General features: G+C 38.2%; 4 protein-coding genes across 4 annotated transcripts; all 4 read left to right on the forward strand.

Moving 5' to 3' along the window:
• Window positions 1-3218: 3218 nt before the first annotated feature.
• On the forward strand, window positions 3219-4163 carry LOC128468293 (olfactory receptor 13G1-like). The gene has a single exon (XM_053449982.1). It carries the CDS (start codon window positions 3219-3221, stop codon window positions 4161-4163), a length of 945 nt encoding a protein of 314 aa, XP_053305957.1.
• A 5653-nt stretch (window positions 4164-9816) lies between these two features.
• Window positions 9817-10752, forward strand: LOC128468294 (olfactory receptor 1019-like). The gene has a single exon (XM_053449983.1). The coding sequence runs from the start codon at window positions 9817-9819 to the stop codon at window positions 10750-10752; it is 936 nt and encodes a 311-aa protein (XP_053305958.1).
• Window positions 10753-13984: 3232 nt separating this feature from the next.
• On the forward strand, window positions 13985-14920 carry LOC128468295 (olfactory receptor 1019-like). Its single transcript, XM_053449984.1, has one exon. It carries the CDS (start codon window positions 13985-13987, stop codon window positions 14918-14920), a length of 936 nt encoding a protein of 311 aa, XP_053305959.1.
• Window positions 14921-18297: 3377 nt separating this feature from the next.
• Window positions 18298-19242, forward strand: LOC128468296 (olfactory receptor 1019-like). Its single transcript, XM_053449985.1, has one exon. It carries the CDS (start codon window positions 18298-18300, stop codon window positions 19240-19242), a length of 945 nt encoding a protein of 314 aa, XP_053305960.1.
• Window positions 19243-22910: the final 3668 nt, after the last annotated feature.

Consider the following 22910-nt stretch of genomic DNA (forward strand, 5'->3'; position numbering starts at 1 on the left):
GGGTTTTTAAGGGGGGAGTAAGCCTAGCCCGGAAGATCGAAGCTACAACAGTCAAGATAAGGAAAAGCGGCCTGAGCACATAAGAACAAGATGCCGAAGGACCTCTTTTTAGGGTGTCTGGCCAGCATCATAATGGAAGCTAGCCTGCATCACAGAACAGAAGCCTCCTAGAGATAACACCATGACGTAACCTGGAAGATTCCGGAAAGTCCCCACAACGCCTATAAAAACCTAAGGCCGCAACTGCCAACTTTGAAGCCTCATCTATGGTGTTTGCAGCCCAGGATGGATCCAGAGATCCTTGCGTCCGAGACAAGTGGCTCTTGTTCTGAGGGGTTTCCCAGCCCCTGCTGAGTTGCGAGTTTATCAGCTAGATGAGTGATAACTACTTGGCTTGGTGATGTATCACTGTATTGACATTTGACACGATCGTATTGATTGCTGTGACATTGATTGCTTAACTCATTTTCACACACACATATATACATACATACATACACGTTTACACACACATATATACATACATATACGTTTGCACACACATATATACATACATATACGTTTGCACACACATATATACATACATATACGTTTGCACACACATATATACATACATATACGTTTGCACACATATATATACATACATATACGTTTGCACACATATAAGTATTTTCTATCTGCTGGAGTAAGAGTTCTGTATTAAAGTTTTGCTTTAATTGTTTGATGTGCTGTCATTCCGTATCCTCGTTGATTGGGCAAAACAAATCCTCTCCCCATGTCCAATTTTGGACATTTTTGGAAGCCAACCAATTTATTGTACTCCATCAAAACATATATTTTTGAAAACTAGACAACCTGGAGTATTTCAAATGCTGGTATTATAACACTTTCCATGCACTAGTTCTACTACCAGCCTTTGTCAGAATTTGTGGTAGTAATTTATTTATTTTGTGTTTTTTCACACAAATTGTACTTCAGGTATAAATTTACATCTCCTGGTATATGTCACTTTAAAACAACAAACCAATAAGTGTTCAGCACCATCACTTGAATACAGTAATCCCACCCATGCATGGGTTTTTAAGGTCGTTTGGGGACTAAAAGGTCACATTTAGGACATGCACTGACGTCAGTCCTGGCCGCGTCCCGCAAGGGAAGGCTCCGGGTAGCCGGAGCCCAGAAGTTCCCAGGTATGGGAACCACCCAGACATGTAGACATCCTTGTCCCTACTGCCTCTGCTACCTACTACTGGGGTGAAAGGGGTTTGGAGGTGCATATACCCTCCCCTGCCTTTCCTCCATCCTCACCCTTTAGGAAGGAGGGTATTAAGATTTAAAGACAAAACATCTAACTACCATCTCCACTCCTCATGGTAGGGAAAATGAGCCATCCATAGCAAACACCATGCGACAAGGATGGACACACCTTTTTGCATCTGATATACTGAAACACTTACGTTTGCAGGGCACATGTTGTGATGATCAGTGGAGCCGTCCGTCCTCATGTTTGGCCCAAAAGAATTGGTCATCAAAAAATCTCAAATAATTAAAAAAAAAATGATCTAAAGAAACTGACCACAAATTATAACAGTTTGAATGTTGCTTTGGCTGTAACCTCAGATCCCATACAACCTATCCATGTCCATATAGCATCCCTATACCATCCCTGGACATTACTTACATTTCTTTGTTTCAAACTAAACTTTACCAAGCTTAAAACTTTAGCTGCGGCATGAAACATGTTGAGGTGACTCAAAGAAAGTTTTACTTATCACGCTTTTTCTCTTGAGGGTTTCACATCTCTATCAGACAGTATAAAAGATCAGCAAATACCCGTTACTTTTCACACCCTTTTTCAGGTGTATAAGAGGACTGCACTTCCCTGTGTTTTATGGGGACAGCACAGAAATGTCAGCATTAGAATTGGCTTTCTACATAGGTATGTCACTAGTATAGATAATTCACTTATTAGACTGACTGTCTACGTTATATATTTTATTATTATTATTTTTACAATAAGACTATATAGCAATAGTGTATGAAAACATGTATATTAAGAGGTAGCGCATGTTGAACATCATAAATGTGGTTTTAAATTTTTGTCAAGTGTATCCAATACAAATATGGGCATACTGACATATACATTTATATATGCTACATAGATGTTTTTTATATTTGATTAAACGTTATATTAGTGATATGTTTATGTGAACAGTTGATGCATTAAACAGCATATTTAATTTTTTAAATTACAGATTTTCTATTTTTTCCTTATATGTTACCAATTTTAATTGTAATGACTATCCTATGCCTGCACACACACACACACACACATATCCATCAGTCTCACTGACTGTTCCTATAAAAATACTATTAAAGCAAAACAGTCTCTGTCATCCTAGTGGTGTATGAAGAAACGTCCATTCTAATTTTTATTTTATTTTTTATACACCACAATATTTTTATAACTATGCTGTGATTTTAAACATTACTGCCCCTTAAGCTTTCCTTATTGAAATAGGCTTTTCTTGCAAGGGCCAAGTTGGGTTTGAATGTACAACTTGATTCACCCAGCCAACAAATGTCTGAAAAAAATGAAGGGAAATAAATTCATCCACACTAGTCCAAAAGTAAATGGAGTCTTTTGTGAAAGTTAATATCTTTTATTGACCAAGAGATCACATAAGATTTTATAACTTCTGTCTCTTCTTCAGATGGGGTAAGACCTCTGAAGTCCTGAAAGCTTATGTGATTTTATATTGGGTTCTAAGCTGACCCGATCGCCCCAAAAAATCAATCAGGAACGTTCCTTCATATTATTATTATTATTATTACCTTCAAAACATGTTCTAGTTTATATTATGTTTTAATTGTCTTTATTTCATATTTAGTGTTTATTTTATTTGTCATAGGATGTATTTGAGGGATTTTTGTTGGACACAATTTATTTTTAGAACTAAAAAATGATGCATGTTAGAATGATTGTGAACCTGATAATTTCCTTGTTCAGAATAATCTCTTTTTTTATAGGAGTCCTTGGACTAAGGAACCAATAAAACATTCGTAAAGAAGGACTCGCTCGTGAAAGAAGACTTACAACACAGGAAGTAAAACATTCTATAAAGGCTTTACTAGATAAAAAGAAGTGTGCTTTTTTATTTTAACCCTAAGGCCCTAAAGAACGGTGACTTGGTCGTTGACAAATATGAAATTAGAAAATGAACTCGACAGGGCCTGATTTTACCATCCAGGGTTTGACGGATATCCCAGAACTACAACTTCCAATATTTTTAATATTTCTAATTGCCTACTTCATCATTATTTGGGGGAATATGACTTTATTCATAGCCGTCCTAAGTGACGCGAATATTCACACTCCAATGTACATTTTTTTAATGAAACTTTCTTTCATTGACATAATGAGCACATCCAACGTTTTACCTGAACTATTGTATATCCTGCTTACTAAACGGAAGACAATCTCATTTGCAGGATGTATATCACAAATGTATGTCTTTACCTTCCTGACGTGCACCGAATATGTTTTGCTTGCGGTCATGGCGTATGACCGTTACGTAGCGATTTGTCACCCCCTTCGTTACTGTATCCTGATGAGTTTAAGGCACTGTGCCCTGCTTATAATGTGTGCGTGGACCATTGGGCTAACCGACCCTATGCCACACGCTGTCCTCATATCTAAGATGTCCTTCTGTGCTTCTCATCTTATTGACCACTTTTTCTGTGATGTCTCTCCAGTTTTGAAGCTCTCCTGTAGTGATATGACTGTTGTGGAAATACTAACGTATGCTGGGGGTGTTTTCGTCGTGATCCCAGCTTTCATGCTCACCTTAATCTCCTATGTATTCATTATTTCCACCATTCTGAAAATAAAGTCGTCAGAAGGTCGACGGAAAGCTTTTTCCACTTGCGCTTCTCATTTGACCTCTGTTACTATCTTTTATTGGACTATCTTGTGTTTATATCTGAGACCCACTTCATCCTATTCTCCAAAACAGGACAAGTTCTTTGCTATTATTTACGCCGTCTTGGTTCCTTTGCTAAATCCTATTATTTATAGTCTTAAAAACCAGGAAGTTCAAGCTGCTTTATTGAAACTTAAGAACAAAATAGCATTTTGTTCTAAAGGGCCGGACTGGGAATGAAAAGCAGCCCTGGAAACATTTGGAGAGCAGCCCCATATAGTTTATCTCGCGGACAAGCTCTTATACCCACACGCACCCCTTATACCCGAGTCACACTATTGACCATACAAATAACTATAAAACATTCTTTTTATCACATTATTTGTATAAAAATGCCAGAAAGCAGAAGTGTTAAAAGGCCCTAATAAATTAAATACATTACACATAATGGAATCAAAACATTTGCTACTGCAAAAAAATTTAGATGGAAAAGGTTCCATTTTATTCTTCACAATATTCTTGTAAGAAACTTTTATTTCTTTATTAATTCATGTAACCTATTTTACAGAAATATTTTACAGAAATGCCTTATACCCAGTGGCGTCGGCAGGGGGGGGCCAGAGGGGGCCATGGCCCCCCCTACATTATGCTGTGCCCCCCAGTGTGCCCCCCCAATTGAAATGCGATGCCGCTTTGACCCGGCCCACCGCCGGGAGACCGGGACATTTCCCGGTGTGCCGGCAGATTGAGCTGAAATTGCAGCCGATGCGGCTGACAGTTTCAAAGCGGTTTTAAAACCGAAGCGGTTTTAAAACCGCTTCGGTTTTACAGCCGCTTTGAAACTGTCAGCCGCATCGGCTGCAATTTCAGCTCAGACAGTTTCAAAGCGGCTGTAAAACCGCTTCGGTTTTAAAACCGCTTCGGTTTTAAAACCGCTTTGAAACTGTCAGCCGCATCGGCTGCAGTTTCAGCTCAGACAGTTTCAAAGCGGTTGTAAAACCGGAGCGGTTTTAAAACCGAAGTGGTTTTACAGCCGCTTTGAAACTGTCTGAGCTGAAATTGCAGCCGATGCGGCTGACAGTTTCAGAGCGGTTTTAAAACCGCTTCGGTTTTAAAACCGATTCGGTTTTAAAACCGCTTTGAAACTGTCAGCAGCCGGCCGTTTAATGGCTTGCCAATCGCTGAGGCTCTTCGTCCCGCCCCTTTGAAGATGCACCGTGATGCTCAAGGGGGCGGGCACTTTCGGAACAGATGCTCTATGACAGGGAGCACGCGGTAGGAGAGCAAGAGCAGCGGTGTTAAGGCGGAAAAACGAAGACTTCAAAAAAGTAATTATTTCATTTTAAAAAAATAGTTGAGGGTCTTCAAATGTCATTTGAAATTAAAAGGAGAACCCCCAATTAAATATGTTTGGGTTAAAAATGCCATTATTTAATATTTGTGTTATTTCCTCTAAGACAGGGGTGTCCAACCTACGGCCCTCCAGCTGCTGCAGGACTGCATCTCCCATACTCCTCGGCCAGCCCCTTAGCTGAAAGAGCATTCTGGGAGATGCAGTCCTGCAGCAGCTGGAGGGCCGCAGGTTGGACGCCCCTGCTCTAAGAGCAAGGAGCAGTGCACTAGAGCAAGTACACCAGATCTCACTGGAGGTGGCACATTAACAAGGGGGGGGCTGCCTTGGGAAAATAAAATACATAAAGATGGTGGCTGGCAGGCTGGGGACATAATTACACATCAGGGGGGGTTAATACACATTTGTATGGGGGCCATTATAATAACCATTACAAGGGGTTGGTGCATCAATACACAAGGGAGGGGGGCAGGCTTGGGGCATCAAATAAATCAATACACAAGGGAGGGGGGCTGGCTGGGGGCATCAAATAAATCAATACACAAGGGTGTATAGCAAAAATGCACAAAGGAGGGTGGCTGGGGGGGGCACAAATACACAAGGGGCAATACACACAAACAGAGCAATGTGGAAAGCATTTTTATACTAGTAGTAGTATATACTTAATAATATTAGTAGGTTATCCCTTCCTGGTGTGGGGGTCCATGTGGCAGCAGAGCCTGTCCTGGGGTATGTGTTTGGGTGTCAGTGTGGCAGAGCCTGTCCTGATATGTGTTTGGTCATCTGTTTCCTGGCACTTTACTTGCTGTAGAGGGTTAAATAGAACTTTGTAATTTGTATTTATCCAGATTTTGTGGTCACTTCAGAGGACAAAACTTTCTAGGCCTAGAAATCAGTGAGAGGAAAAGTAAAGGTTTTGTGTTATTTACTCTTATTTCAGTCTGAATATATTATTAAAAGGAAACGTAGATGTTGGTTCAGAGTTTGTGAAACTCAGTTCTTGATTTCATTATACAGGACGCTATTCCCCTTTGGTTTCACAGGCCTTCTCAGACCAAGTGCTACTCAGCTTAGTTATATGCAGCTGCATGCATTGTGTTATCTGTAATGAGGTGTTCATTTGTTCATTTGGTGACGCAGTGCTAAGATGGTTGTGATGCATTAATGCATTAATATTGTTAAGAATAATGCTATCACTGTTTTGTTGCGCTGAATAAAACTGGACTTTTTCATCTAAAATTTTTTGCAGTAGCAAATGTTTGATTCCATTATGTCTAATCTTAATTTATTTGGGCCTTTTAACTTTTTTGATTTCTGGGATTTTAATAATGTGATAAAAATGATTTATAGTTGTTTGGATGTCAAATAGTGTGTATAATTCTGTTGATCTGTATCTGCTATGTTTCCATACATTATTTATGTATACATGCAAATACAGGTTTTTTTTTGTCTAATTCAGTTGCATGTGTTGTTTCCATGTGTTGTTTATTTGATCTATACCTGAACTACAGGGTGTAAGTAAAAGAGCGGTATGGTTTAGTGAATGAGGGGACAAAGGGACTCTGGGGATGATTACAGGAGAGAGGACCTCTCACTGTCACGGTGCAGGACTGACTCTCACTGTCTTCTCCCGATCTGCAGTCAGTGTGGCAAATATATTTTTTTCGGTGTGGTAGCGGAGGGAGTGATTGCATGCAAGGGAGCGCTGAGCAGGACCCAAGGAAATGCTTGGGTAGGGTCCAATTTTTTCACTATAAAATATATTGGCAACAGGGTCTAATGTTTATATATATGTATATATATGTATTGGCAGCAGGGGCTAATATTTATTTATATATTGGCAGCAGGGTCTAATATTTATATATTGACAGCAGGGTTTAATATTTATATATATTGGCAGCAGGGGCTAATATTAATATATATCGGAAGCAGGGGGTAATAAGTGCATATTATGTAGTTAAAAATACACGTCTAACGTGTGTATATATATATATATATATATATATATATATATATATATATATATATATATATATAGTGTATATGTACCATTTTATAATTGGCCCCCCTACTTTGGTCCCTGGCCCCCCATGTGCCCCCCCTAAATATGAAAGCTGGAGACGCCACTGCTTATACCCCTATATGCCACTCTGGCATATAGGGGTTAAAAGGTATATCATGGGACAGAGTGGCATATAGGGGGTTAAAATGCATTTCTGGAGGCAGAGGGGCATATAGGTGGTTAAAATGCATTTCTAGAGGCAGAGTGGCATGAAGGGGGTTAAAAGGCATATAATGTCGTGCCTCAGCTCTTCGTCCCACCCCTTTTAAGAAGTGGAGCGAAGTGCTGAGGCACTGCCATTGGGCGGCGCGGTGTGTGCACCGGCCCCCTTAACTTCATTAGGTGCCGGCGGCGGGAGGAGGTGGCCTGGGTGCCGCTTTCAATACCGCTCGCAGCCGCTCGGCGGCTGTTTTGAAAGTTTGTCTCCCGCGACCGGCCCACGGAGCGACCGGCCCACCGGGAAAGTTAGTAGGTAATATGTTTAAATAACTAATATCTACATGAATGGGTCCTTTGAGTTTTTACATGGAAGCCAAAGATGTCCTTAAAACTTTAGGGAGAAGTCCCATGAAAAGGTAATATTTTTCCTTAAGGTTATATTTTAATGTGTGTAAAATGCCGTACTGTACACAGTAATTAATTGTCATACCCCTTGAATCTATGTATTATATTAAGTGCTGCGTAAATTGTTGGCGCTATATAAATAAAATATAATAATAATAATACAACACTACATACATTTACCATTGATCTGAATACACAGTTATATACAGTATATATATATATATAAAGTAGCCCAATTGGTTGAATTACATTGCATATGGGTCCATTCACTACAAAAGTATAATGGTCAGGACTAATGTGATTGACCAACGCTGGCAAAACATCTCACAGATCAACAACCTTTAATGTTTTAAACTTTTAAACAAAGGGAAGGCAAGAACAGGCCATTGAAATTTTGTTAGTTTCAAGTGAGTGTGAGTTTTCTGTGAGAAATCTTTTGAGTGCTGGGCGTTGGGGCACAGTTGTTAAGCTGATAACTATATATGCACTCAGAGTGCCCATATGCACGCTCACGCTCTCATTCCCGTTCATTCTGTCTCTCACACACCCTCTAAATATTTCTCTACTTTCTCTGATGGCCACGTCCACTTCTGCTTACGACTTCCTCTTCCACATCTTCTTCTTCCATCTTCCTCTTCTATCTGTTTCTGTCTCTACGCGGACTACGCATACTGGATCAGAATGCATGGTCTCAGTGAGGGTCAACCGGGCAGCCAAGGCCACTAGAGTGATGGACCCAGAAACAATTGTGACCCCTATGGCCATGGTAGTCGCCCACTGATAGGGTTAGGGACTTAGGTGGGATGTAAAGAAGTATTCTTTACTGAGATGGTGGTAGATGGGTGGACCAACATCTCAGCAGAAGTGGTAGATGCTTATACAGGGAATTTAAGCATGCATGGGATATGCATAAACCCCAATCTAAGACAAGACCATGGACTGATTAAGGTTTGAGCGTCTACATAATGGGCATACTAGGTGGGCCGAATGGTTCTGCCAAATCCAACGTTTCTGAGTTTTAAGTGAAAAAAAAAATTCACAGAACTTTTTTCAAGAAGTGCTAAATTTATAAAGATGTTTTGCTTGTCTGTATCCTGGGTATAGATGAGTACCAGGGGTCATCATTACTCGCCCTCAGTGGAAAGCAGAGATTGATTGCACCTGATGCTTACATTGTGTTAGGGAATACTGCACAGTATAAAAGCGATAAATACCGGCTTCCTCTAGATTAATTCATCCTTAACGCAGATGGAGTAAGCAGTCTGTAATCATACTCTGCTAACCTAGAACATAGGTGAGTAGCATAAATACCAAAAAACATAAACCGTAAAAGTTACTTAAGCGATGTTAGAATAGATTTTTTTGTGTAAGGCTACAGGTATCTGCACCGCATATCCTATAAAAGATCTTACTTAGCAGTTATTTTTATATATGTCTTATTATTAAATTTTACATATTGTTGCAAAATGCTCAATAAAAATGTAGTCGTCTAAGATAAAACTGAAAGCAAGAGTTAATGCACAAAAACGACTTAACTCCGCGATATGAGGTGATGTATTTGGTGTCTCAAAAGATTTAATCTAAAATACAAATGCATTTACTATGATCCTTTACACATATATCTTTCAGGTTTACTCAACTGTAATCTAAGGAGAAAAAGGATAGAAATCCCATAATAAAGGGTTAATCTCTTTTCACTTCTCGACTTTCGATTCACTGATTTAACATTTTAATGCAAATAAAAACTTTCAATCTACAATCCACATCTGATCTTTTATTCCGACCCCAATTGAATAGTGAATATTTAGTGAATATACCCAAATATATATATAAAAAAATATGCATTTTTTTCTTTTGCTGTCTCAACCAAAAACATGAATCTATATTAATTTTCACATCATCATTTACATTAGATTATGTACAATGGGACAGGGTTTATTATTGAAGGATTTAATGATACCAAAGAACTTCAACTTCCAATTTTCATCATTTTTCTACTTATCTATTTCATTATTCTATTTGGGAATGCGACCATTTTAATTGCCATTTTAGGTGACTCTAATCTTCACACTCCTATGTATATTTTTTTGATTAAACTCTCATTCATTGACATAACCTATGCCTCGAATATCATTCCCAAACTGTTACATATTCTGCTTACTCAACATAAAACCATCTCATTCTCGGGGTGTATAATCCAGATGTATATTTTCATATATCTGACATGTACTGAATTCCTTCTCCTTGGAGCCATGGCTTATGACCGATATGTGGCAATTTGCCACCCCCTTCATTATTACATTCTGATGACCATAAGAGACTGCTGTGTGTTGATCATTACTGCATCGAACATTGGATTATTGGACCCTGTGGCACATGCCATGCTTATTTCCCAGATGGACTTCTGTGCTTCTCGCCATATTGACCATTTTTTCTGTGACATTACACCATTGTTGAAGCTCTCTTGCAGCGACACCTCCAAGGTCGAAATGATAACCTACATTTTCGGGACATTGATTCTATTTCCTGCGTTTCTGCTCACTTTACTCTCATATATATTAATTATCTCCAACATTCTAAAAGTAAAATCGGCAGAGGGTCGGCGTAAAGCCTTTTCCACCTGTACCTCTCATTTGACCTCTGTCACCATGTTCTACGGAACCATTATATGTCTGTATATGAGACCAACAGCAAGCTACGCCCCAAGCCAGGACAAGTTTTTTGCTCTGATATATGTTGTCATGATCCCGATACTTAATCCCATTATTTACAGTCTGAAAAACCAAGACATTAAAAGTGCATTAAAGAAACATAAAAACAAATTTTCTTTTACAAAACAATATTGGAAATAATCATTATAATCTTTCCTGTGCTAAAAATATAGACTGCAGTAGCATATTCTTGCCTGGGGCAGAAGGTCTTGGGGGAAGTATACTCTATGCCATAAAAATGGGGGCACATCGCCCTTTTGGGTGAGCGAGCTTCCTGATGCACTGCAGCTCAATGGACCATTTATGTGGCAAATCTCTAATCTGCATTACACTATGGAGGACTTAATGGTGGGGTATAAGATGTTTGATTAATTTCTCATATGTTTTATATTTTTTTAATGTATTCCGTTTTTTAAACTTTTTATTAGAGATTATTTGGGGGTTTTAAATGAACTCAAGCATCTCTTCTGTAACAGGCGGTACCCCGGATAATGTTCCTCCATATAATTACTTAATTACCGTATTTGCTCGATTATAAGACGACCCCCCAAAATCTGAATATTAATTTAGGAAAAAAAAAGAAAAAGCCTGAATATAAGACGAACCTATAGGAAAAAAGTTTTACCAGTAAATGTTAATTCATGTAAACTATGTAAACTATTTTTCTAAAATAAAAATAATGATTGAGAAAAATATTTTGTTTTTATTTCCTTTTATTTTCCAGCCTGCTCCCCTAGTTATGCCACTCTGCCCCAGAAATGCCTTATAACCCTCTATAAGCCACTGTGCCCCATGATATGCCTTTTGACTCCCTATGTGCCACTCTGCCTCAAGAAATGCCTTATACACCTATATGCCACTCTGGCATATAAGGGGTTAAAAGGCGTATTATCGGGGAGAGTGGCATATAGGGAGGTATAAGGCATTTCAGGAGGCAGAGTGGCGTATAGAGGGTTAAAAGGCATTTCTGGAGGCAGAGTGGCATTAATGGGGTTAAAAGACATTTCATAGAGCACTCTGCCTACAGAAATGCCTTATGCCCCCATTTAACCCCCCCCAAACTTACCGGTGCTTCTGATTCCCCGGTGTGTAGCAGGGGCAGCGTGTAGACATCTACGCGATTCGCGTAGGCAACGTCCGCTGCAGCCGGAAGGAGGTGCGGTTAGCAGCGGGGGTTGTCTGTGTCCATCGCGCAGACCTTCTCTGACTGTCAGAGAGAATTCCCTGCACCGGTGCGGGGAACTCTGATCTCTGACAGCCGGGGAAGGTCTGCGTGATGGACACAGACAACCCCATATTAAATGAAATGTAAATTGTAAATATAATATTAAAATACAAAATCAAATGAGGAAAAAACAAATGGGCAGGTGCCGTCTAGGTATTTAACCCCTTCAAGACCGGGACGTACCTGGTACTTGCTGGTCAAAGGTCACCGCCAAACCGGGAGGTACCAGGTACGTCATCGATGATGGGGGATCGATGACGGGGCGCTGCGGGGGATCTGGATCTTAGTCTCATAGTCAGACCTCGACTTATAATCGAGCAAATACGGTATTTTTAATTTATTATTTTATTACTATTTTTATTTTTTTCCTGCTTCCCAGTTTTTTCGTATTCTCACTATGAGAATTCATGGAGCTCAATGTGAACCAGAAGCTGGACTATGTACAACAATATAATTTCTGACCCCAAATGTTTTGAAATAATTCATGAATGTGTTTAATGTTTTTAAGTGTACAAATATGTACAAAGAAACACCATGACATAATTTTTTTATTTTTTTTTTGTATTTTATTTGTATTTTTTATATATATTTTTTTAAGCAAAAAATGGTTAGAGGTCCTCTTAGGGACCTCCTGAACATGCCTGTGATGTCACAATGACATCACTTAGCTCACATTATTATTTTTTTATAATTATATATATCATTATTTTAATGATTTTTTTATTATTATTTTTTAAATGAATAACATTTTTTTTCTGCTTCTCTGTTTCAGGAGGGGAGGGGGGTGAGAGACATGGTTTCTCACTCCCCTCCCCATGATCCCCCTGCACCGATCACACTGTGATCTCTATGCAGGTCCTCACGGACGTGCATAGAGATCGCAGCGTCTGTGCCTCATCGGAGGACAGGATATCCCCTGCAGGGATCGGGCAGTTTAAAATGTAACAGCTCTCCGGCTTTCATCTGTTACACCAGATCGGACAGCAGAAAGGCGGCGATGCCGGCTTCTGCTGTCAATGGGGAGTACAGGCTGTCAAACGACAGCCTGATCTTCCGTGCAGCGGCAGGGATGCGTCTCCGACGCTGCAAGAAGGACTGGACGTATCAGTATGTCCATAGGGGATTGAAGGGGTTAAACATGCATGGGATATGCATAAACCCCAATCTAAGACAAGACCATGGACTGATTAAGGTTTGAGTGTCTACATAATGGGCATACTAGGTGGGCTGAATGGTTCTGCCAAATCCAACGTTTCAGAGTTTTAAGTGAAAAAAAATATTTACAGAACTTTTTTCAATACAAGAAGTGCTGAATTTATAAAGATGTTTTGCTTGCCTGTGTCCTGGGTATAGATGAGTACCAGGGGTCATCATTACTCGCCCTCAGTGGAAAGCAGAGATTGATTGCACCTGATGCTTACATTGTGATAGGGAATACTGCACGGTATAAAAGCGATAAATACCGGCTTCCTCTAGATTAATTCATCCTTAACGCAGATGGAGTAAGCAGTCTGTAATCATACTGTGCTAACCTAGAACATAGGTGAGTAGCATAAATACCAAAAAACATAAACCGTAAAAGTTACTTAAGCGATGTTAGAACAGATTTTTTTGTATCTGCACCGCATATCCTATAAATGATGTTACTTAGCAGTTTTTATATGTGTCTTATTATTAAATTTTACATATTGTTGCAAAATGCTCAATAAAAATGTAGTCGCCTAAGATAAAACTGAAAGCAAGAGTTAATGCACAAAAACTACTTAACTCCGCGATATGAGGTGATGTATTTGGTGTCTCAAAAGATTTAATCTAAAATACAAATGCATTTACTATGATCCTTTACACATATATCTTTCAGGTTTACTCAACTGTAATCTAAGGAGAAAAAGGATAGAAATCCCATAATAAAGGGTTAATCTCTTTTCACTTCTCGACTTTCGATTCACTGATTTAACATTTTAATGCAATTAAAAACTTTCAATCTACGATCCACATCTGATCTTTTATTACGACCCCAACTGAATAGTGAATATTTAGTGAATATACCCAAATATATATATAAAAAAATATGCATTTTTTTCTTTTGCTGTCTCAACCAAAAACATGAATCTATATTAATTTTCACATCATCATTTACATTAGATTATGTACAATGGGACAGGGTTTATTATTGAAGGATTTAATGATACCAAAGAACTTCAACTTCCAATTTTCATCATTTTTCTACTTATCTATTTCATTATTCTATTTGGGAATGCGGCCATTTTAATTGCCATTTTAGGTGACTCTAATCTTCACACTCCTATGTATATTTTTTTGATTAAACTCTCATTCATTGACATAACCTATGCCTCGAATATCATTCCCAAACTGTTACATATTCTGCTTACTCAACATAAAACCATCTCATTCTCTGGGTGTATAATCCAGATGTATATTTTCATATATCTGACATGTACTGAATTACTTCTCCTTGGAGCCATGGCTTATGACCGATACGTGGCAATTTGCCACCCCCTTCATTATTACATTCTGATGACCATAAGAGACTGCTGTGTGTTGATCATTACTGCATCGAGCATTGGATTATTGGACCCTGTGGCACATGCCATGCTTATTTCCCGGATGAACTTCTGTGCTTCTCGCCATATTGACCATTTTTTCTGTGACGTTACCCCATTGTTGAAGCTCTCTTGCAGCGACACCTCCAAGGTCGAAATGATAACCTACATTTTCGGGACATTGATTCTATTTCCTGCGTTTCTGCTCACTTTACTCTCATATATATTAATTATCTCCAACATTCTAAAAGTAAAATCGGCAGAGGGTCGGCGTAAAGCCTTTTCCACCTGTACCTCTCATTTGACATCTGTCACCATGTTCTACGGAACCATTATATGTCTGTATATGAGACCAACAGCAAGCTACGCCCCGAGCCAGGACAAGTTTTTTGCTCTGATATATGTTGTCATGATTCCAATACTTAATCCCATTATTTACAGTCTGAAAAACCAAGACATTAAAAGTGCATTAAAGAAACATAAAAACAAATTCTCTTTTAAAAAACAATATTGGAAATAATTATTATCCAAAGGATCTTCACATTCTTCAAAATAGATGCAAAGGTTAAAACCATATTATTGGATGTTTTCACTATAGCTGTTTGATGAATGCTTTGTTTTTTTATAATAGACCCGACGACAGAAAGAAAACCAGGGTATTTTTATTATATTCTTACTTCCTCACAAGGCGAAAATAGAAGTTAATAAAAATGATTATAATCTTTCCTGTGCTAAAAATATAGACTGTAATAGCATATTCTTGCCTGGGGCAGAAGGTCTTGGGGGAAGTATACGCTATGCCATAAAAATGGGGGCACATCGCCATTTTGGGTGAGCGAGCTTCCTGATGCACTGCAGCTCAATGGGCCATTTATGGAGGACTTCATGGTGGGGTATAAGATGTTTGATTAATTTCTCATATGTTTTATATTTTTTTTAATTTACTCCATTTTTTTAAACTTTTTATTAGAGATTATTTGGGGTTTTTAAAAGAACTCAAGCATCTCTTCTGTAACAGGCGGTGCCCCAGATGATGTTCCTCCATATAATTACTTAATTGTTTTTAATTTGATTTATTATTTTATTACTATTTCGATTTTTTTCTGCTTCTCAGTTTTTTCGTATTCTCACTAGGAGATTTCATGGAGCTCAGTGTGAACCAGAAGCTGAACTATGTACAACAATATAATTTCTGACCCAAAACGTTTTGAAATAATTCATGAATGTATTAAATGTTTTTAAGTGTACAAATATGTACAAAGAAACACTATGAACAAGGTCTTGAAAATAAACAGAACTTCCATTTGTTCTTCTCACTTCAACTTATTCTCCAAAACAATTATTTTTTGGCTATTCTATCCGCTGTCTTGGTTCCTTTATTATTTATAGTCTGAAAAATCAGAAAGTTAAAGTTGCTTTAATGAAACAAAATAGCATAAAATACAGCATAAAATACAGTGAGATATGTAGATCAGCCTTACAGAAAAATGGTTTGATTTCCTTTTGTTTCAATAAACTTTCTTCATCTGGACTTCACCATTGTTGTTAGTCATGTGTTTTTTTTCCTCAAACATCACACTAATCTTATTCTTTACGGCAACACTAAGGAAGTCCGTTCTTTCATAGAGGTTCCTTCACTAAGGAGGTGCAGATATTTTAATATTATATTTACATTTCATTTAATATCCAATACAATATTATATTTAAATAGCATTTATTAATTCCATAGCACCGTTACAAAACAACTGACACTACATAAACTCATACAATTACCAATGATTTGAACATGTTAATGATATTATTACAACATGTTAATATATATATATATAAGTCCAAAAGGGGAGAACTTTTCAATTCCCTTGCCTCCTCTACTGATTTCCATAGTAGGAAGCAGCTATTTTCATCTGCCTGCTCCATACATAACATAACAGTGCCAAAAACTTCAGTCCGACACCAAAAAACACAGCCACACCGACACCCCAAACACACACACCAGGACACACTCTGCCACACCGACACACCAAACACACATGTATTGATGGCCCAGCCGGGCCCCCTTTAGTTTTAATGTATCCCACCCACACCCTTGTGTATTGTCCCATGTGCATTTGTGCCCCCAGTCAGCCCCCTTCTGCATTTATGCACCAACACCCTTGTGTATAGATTTATGTGATGTCCCCAGCCACCCCCTCCCTTGTGTATTGATGCCCCCTTTTGTACTGTTGAATGCACCCATATGGTCCTTCTGCCACCATGTTCTGTTTGGGGCAACTTTGAAGCTGGTCAGTTCATTTTACCCCATCAAATCATATATTTTTGAACAACCCAGGGTATTTCAAATGGCAGTATTTTATCCCTTTCCATGACCTAATTTTACCACAAGCCTTAGTCAAAATTTCTAATGATATTTGTTTTTTTCCCACACACATTGTACTTCAGGCAGAAGTTTACAGCTCCTGGTATATGTCACTGTCAAACAACACCCCAATTTGTGTTCAGCAACATCTTTTGAGTACAGGGATACCAACTATGCATGTGTTTGTCTGGTTGTTTGGGCCTAAGAGGACACTTTGGGAAGAAGCATTTTTTATTCATTTGGGTCAGTCTGTGCCTATGCCCTATTTGGGACTTAATTGAACTCCAATTTACCCCATCAAATCACTGATGTTTTTTAAGTAGATATCCCTTGGGTATTTCAAATGCTAGTATTTTATCTCTTTCATGTCAGTATTTTTGGGAGGATACAGCGCTAATTCTAGCATTTGCTCATTAATATTTGATTTTTTAATTTTCTTTTACATTTTATTGGAACTGGATAGTTCCCCTAATGGTGACACACCTGCAGATATTTTTTAATGTTACCACATTTTGTATAATTTTTGTAAAATGATCAGAATAGATGGGCCAGATGGGTGTTATCTGCCAGGAAATTCAATATTTCTATGTTCAATGTATGGAAAGTACATGTTTTGCTCATTTGTATCCTGGGTATAGATAAGTATCAAGGGTCATTACTTGTTTCAGAGTGGAAAGCATCGGTTGATTACACCTGTTGCCTAAATGTCCTCAAGTGTGTTACATTTTCCTGCCACACAGTATAAAAGCGATAAATTACCGCCTCATCTAGATCAATGAATCCCTAGTACAGAAGCAGTTTATAACGTATCAGAGAGATATTATTACAACTCGGACAGCACATAGGTGAGTAGCATAAATACCAAAAATACAAAACTTGTAGACTCGCTTACATGATGCTAGATAATAATTATTTTTCGTTCTTAGGCTACAACAGTATAAATAATGTTTATGTTCATTTATATATATAAATTCTTTGGTAAGCAAAATAAATTATTATTATTAATAGCAGTAGTAGTAGTAGTAGAAGTAGTTTTACTATTTTTATTATTATTGTTATAATTGATTTTTTAAACAATTTTAAATAGTTGTGCAGATAAGCTGAAATAATAGGTATTTATATTTATATATTATAAACTACTTACCCACATTTTATAAGAGGAAGTACTTGCTCTCTTACATTTACATCAGTTACATAATTTACACATAATTCTCCTATCTTTCACATTTATTCAAATATAAACATAAGGTCAAAAAATCGCATAATAAAAATAAAAAATTCACCTTCAAAAATGTTTTTATGATTATTGTTAGCAAAATTAAATACATAAGTTCACAAATGTTGCACGGAACTGGTGGACATTCCATAGTTAAATGTCTTAATCCTGCTGTCCTGCTTTTCCTACAAATTGGAAGTGGATTTTTAAGGAATAGATGCTAATATATAAAAGGAACAAAAATGTGCATTTTTTCTTTTGTTATTTAAATCAATAATGTGAATCTACATTTGTTTTTGCAGAAATAAGAAGATAAATACATAAAATGACGTACAACGAGACAGGATTTATTATTGAAGGCCTTACTGATAAACAAGGACTCCAGCTCCCAATGTTCCTTGTTTTCCTACCCATTTTTTTCATTATTCTTTTTGGGAATGCGACTATTTTAATTGCTATTTCAAGTGACTCTAATCTTCACACCCCTATGTATATTTTTTTGATTAAACTCTCATCCATTGACATAACCTATGCCTCGAATATCATTCCCAAACTGTTACATATTCTGCTAACCCAACATAAAACCATTTCTTTCTCTGGGTGTATGATCCAGATGTATTTCTTTATATATCTGACATTTACTGAATTCCTTCTCCTTGGAGCCATGGCTTATGACCGATATGTGGCAATTTGTCACCCCCTTCATTATTACATTCTGATGACCATAAGAGACTGCTGTGTGTTGATCATTACTGCATCGAGCATTGGATTATTGGACCCTGTGGCACACACCATCCTTATAGCTAAGATGAACTTCTGTGCTTCTCACCATATTGACCATTTTTTCTGTGACATTACCCCATTGCTGAAGCTCTCTTGTAGTGACACCTCCATTGTGGAAATGTTAACGTATCTTATTGGGACATTGCTTATATTTCCTGCATTTCTACTCACTTTAACCTCGTATATATTGATTATCTCCAACATTCTAAAAATCAACTCGGCAGAGGGTCGGCGTAAAGCTTTCTCCACCTGTACCTCCCACCTGACCTCCGTCAGTCTGTTCTATGGAACCATTCTGTGTTTGTATATGAGACCAACAACGAGCTACGCTCCAAGCCATGACAAGTATTTCGCTCTGATATATGTCGTCTTGATCCCTATACTGAATCCCATTATTTACAGTCTAAAAAACAAAGATATTAACGATGCCTTAAAGAAAGTTAAGTACAAAATGTTTTTAAAAACAATGTTTGCAAAAAATGATTAACCAAAGGTGACAAATCTTCAAATGCCTTATTATATGCAAGGGTTAATAACGTACAGTACTGTGCATGAGTTTTAGGTAGGTAAAGTAAAGTAAGAATGCTTTCAAAATAGACATGTTAATGGTTTAATAGTTAATTTTTATCAATTAGTAAATTGCAAAGTGAGTGAACACAAGAAAAATCTAAATCAAATCAATATTTGATGTGACCACCCGTTACCTTTAAAAAAAACCATCAATACAGTACTGTATATAACATTATTAATATTATGGTTTTCATTAGAGCTGATGACATGTTGATGATTGAATTATTTAGCGGAAAGTGTGAAAATATCGTTAAATAGAAAAGCGGCCATGCTTTGCAACACTTCATATCATATCTGTCCAGTGGGGACAATTTATTTAATTTAGTGAATAGGTCCTAACATAGAAATGGAAAACCCCCAGATGATGATTAAGGTGAAATTCCTGGAATCCATATAATTATTTAAGTATTTTTATTTTATTACTATTTTTAGTTTTTTTCTGCGTTCTTCGTATTCTCACAATGACATCTCATGAAGCTCAATGTGACCCAGAAGCTGGACTAGGTACATCTATATAATTGATTACTCCAATTTTTTTTAAAATAAATTCTGACTGTATTAAATGTTTTTAAGTGTACAGATATGTACAAAGAGACCCAACGAACAAGGTCTTGAAAATAAACAGAACTTCCCTTTGTTTTTCTCATGGATATTAGTGAAATTTCTGGACATCATTAATGGTAGGGGGTTGCTCAACCCTAAGGTTTAGTTAGAAGCTCCATATATGCACAAAAAATTACACAGAAAATGGAGAGAACACCTTTAAAAGCATACACATTCAGATTCCGACCAACATATACACAAAACGAAGCAAAAGATCAGCGCACACCCAGCAAATACTATTTAAAATTAACTATTTAAGCCATAAGTATTGGGCATTCTGTTACGCTATGTGGCCAGATATTGCTTAGCTCACCACTATGTTTCTCCATTTTTGAAGCTCTCCTGTAGTGTTATGTCTGTTGTGGAAATACTAACCTACACTGGTGGTGTTTTCCCAGCTTTAACCCCTTAATGACAAAGCCCGTACATGTACGGGCTCAAAATGCATTATTTTCAATGGGTTTAGGGACCGCCCATTTTCCATAAGGGGTTAATGCTCACTTTAACCTCCTATGTATTTATTATTTCCACCATTTTGAAAATAAAATTGTCCGAAGGTCGACGGAAAGCTTTTTCTACTTGCCCTTCTCATCTGACCTCTGTTACTATCTTTTATTGGACTTGTGTTTATATTTGAGACTCACTTCATCCTATTCTCCAAAACAGCAGCCTTTGCTTAATCCTATTATATATATAAAAATTAGGAAGTTCAAGTTGCTCTAATGAAACTTAATAACAAAATGGTATGTGTCGGAGAATAAAAATCTGTTCACATGAGTGTGAAGGTACTTAATTTCCCGAAATGGTTAAATAATCAATTGGATATCCTAGAAAGGGTCCATTCAGTTACCGTATTTATCGGCGTATAACACGCACTTTTTTAACTAAAATATGTAGCTGAAAACCTACCTGCGTGTTATACGCCGATAAATCCTAGAGCCAGTGGTGGAACTACCGGGGTCGCAACTGCGACCGGGCCCTGGAGTTCTGCCAGTCAGGGGGGGCCCAAGGGGTGCCGAGCGGTTGCTGAAGACGACCGCTCGGCAACTCTCGGGCCCCCCTGACTGACAGAAATCCAGGACTCCTCTGCTGGCGGCCGCCGCCAGCCTCCGCCGCCTGCCTCAGCCGCCGCCGCCTGCCTCAGCCTCAGCCGCCGCCGCCGCCTGCCTCAGCCGCCGCCGCCTGCCTCAGCCTCAGCAGCAGCAGCAGCAGCAGCAGCCGCCGCCTGCCTCAGCCTCAGCGCTTCAACTCCTGTGTTGGAAGCGTGAGGCGTTTGTCTCGGGTGCCGGCGCTCAGCAGTGAAGCGCCGGCACCCGAGACAAACGCCTCACGCTTCCAACACAGGAGTTGAAGGTAAGTGACCGGGGTGGGGTTAGGGAGAGAGAGGGGAGATCCTGAGAAGGGGGGTTAGGGTGTGTGTGTCTGAGTGTGTGTGTCTGAGTGTGAGTGTGTCTTACTGTGTGTGTGTCTGAGTGTGAGTGTGTCTTACTGTGTGTGTGTCTTACTGTGTGTGTGTGTGTGTGGTTTCCCAGATAGCAGTGATTCTGATGAAGTTTTTTTTGTTCAGTTTTTTTGTTCAAAAATGGGGGTGCGTGTTATACACCAGTGCGTGTTATACGCCGATAAATACGGTATATTATCTGGAAGCCAAATTTGACCTAAAAATGTCCCATGAAAAAGCAATTGTTTTTCTTTGAGCATTAAATACAGTCCTGTAAACCGTAATGTAAATTATCACTGAACTTGGTTGGATTGCATTTTGTTACGTTAAACTCCCTTAATCTGCAGACCTGAAGGCCGCCATTATTGTCAGTCATGTGATATTTTGGGTGACTTTGCCTGTTCAAACACAACACTGAGCTGATGCTTTATGGCAATGCTAATGAAGTCCTCCTCTGTAGACTTACACTAGTCAGCGTGTCTGGCTGGGTGGTTGATTTTTTATTGTTTACTACAAGGTAGTATGATAAGAAGTCATTGTGTTTGATGTTTGTATGCAGCTAGAACATATGCAAATTGCAGAAAGGTACATAAATTACACAGTGGCAAGTAAGCAGCAAGTGTGGGCCCCTGGCCACAAGAGCCAATGGTCCCGTTATTAATTTGCCCTTGCTTATGGTCTTTTGTGGTATGACATCCTAGCTTTAGAAGACAGTTTTGGATAACCCTCACATGATGGACACCTGAATCTTAGGCTTCCTAGACTTCTATCGCGAAACACCACGAGCAAGGACATAATTGATTTGTTCTTCAATTTTCTTGTTTAAATGGTTTTACATTAGCCAAAGAGAAATTACTAATTCAGAAAAACCACATCTTAATTCACCAATATGCTTGATTCCTAATTAAAGTTATTGCTTGCTAAAGTCATGCAGATTTCAGATCCTCTATGCTATTTAGACCCCTACAAAAGTACCCGATGCTATGTCCTTCCACTTCTTCTCCTAGAATGTCGTCTCTTGTCCATTGATGATAACACCTTAGCTAGATTTAATGCCACTCTAAAGGTTTAATATTATTTCAGAATTTACAAGCATTTCCTTAGAACAGACAAATCATTGTTCGCAATTGTTATGTGATGCATTAGAAAATAATGTGAACACTTATAATAAAAGAAAAAAGAAAGTATAATATATCTATAACAAATAATATATAAGTATATATAACAAATAATAAGAAATATTATTATATGGGAAGTGCTGAACTTTTTGAAAGGTCTACATGCAATACAAAGATTGTATAGTTGTTCAGCTTGTCCCTATCCTGGGTATAGATGAGTACCAGGTGTTAGTACCGGTTCTCTTGATGCTTATATTTACTCAGGGGGGGATACATTTTTCCTAACACACGGTATAAAAATGACAAATTACTGTTTCAGCTCCATTAATCCTTAATACAGATGGAGAAAGCAGTTTATAAGCAGTTTATAATGTATCACAGAGATGCGCAATATCTTATTGCAACCGAGAGAGCACACAGGTA

The sequence above is a fragment of the Spea bombifrons genome, chromosome 11, assembly GCF_027358695.1.
Source record: "Spea bombifrons isolate aSpeBom1 chromosome 11, aSpeBom1.2.pri, whole genome shotgun sequence".
NCBI classification, from domain to species: domain Eukaryota; kingdom Metazoa; phylum Chordata; class Amphibia; order Anura; family Pelobatidae; genus Spea; species Spea bombifrons.

What these genes read in the sequence shown, in the direction of transcription:
- LOC128468294 (XM_053449983.1), top strand. Translation starts at nt 9,817, where the DNA reads ATGTACAATGGGACAGGGTTTATTATTGAAGGATTTAATGATACCAAA.
- LOC128468293 (XM_053449982.1), top strand. Translation starts at nt 3,219, where the DNA reads ATGAACTCGACAGGGCCTGATTTTACCATCCAGGGTTTGACGGATATC.
- LOC128468295 (XM_053449984.1), top strand. Translation starts at nt 13,985, where the DNA reads ATGTACAATGGGACAGGGTTTATTATTGAAGGATTTAATGATACCAAA.
- LOC128468296 (XM_053449985.1), top strand. Translation starts at nt 18,298, where the DNA reads ATGACGTACAACGAGACAGGATTTATTATTGAAGGCCTTACTGATAAA.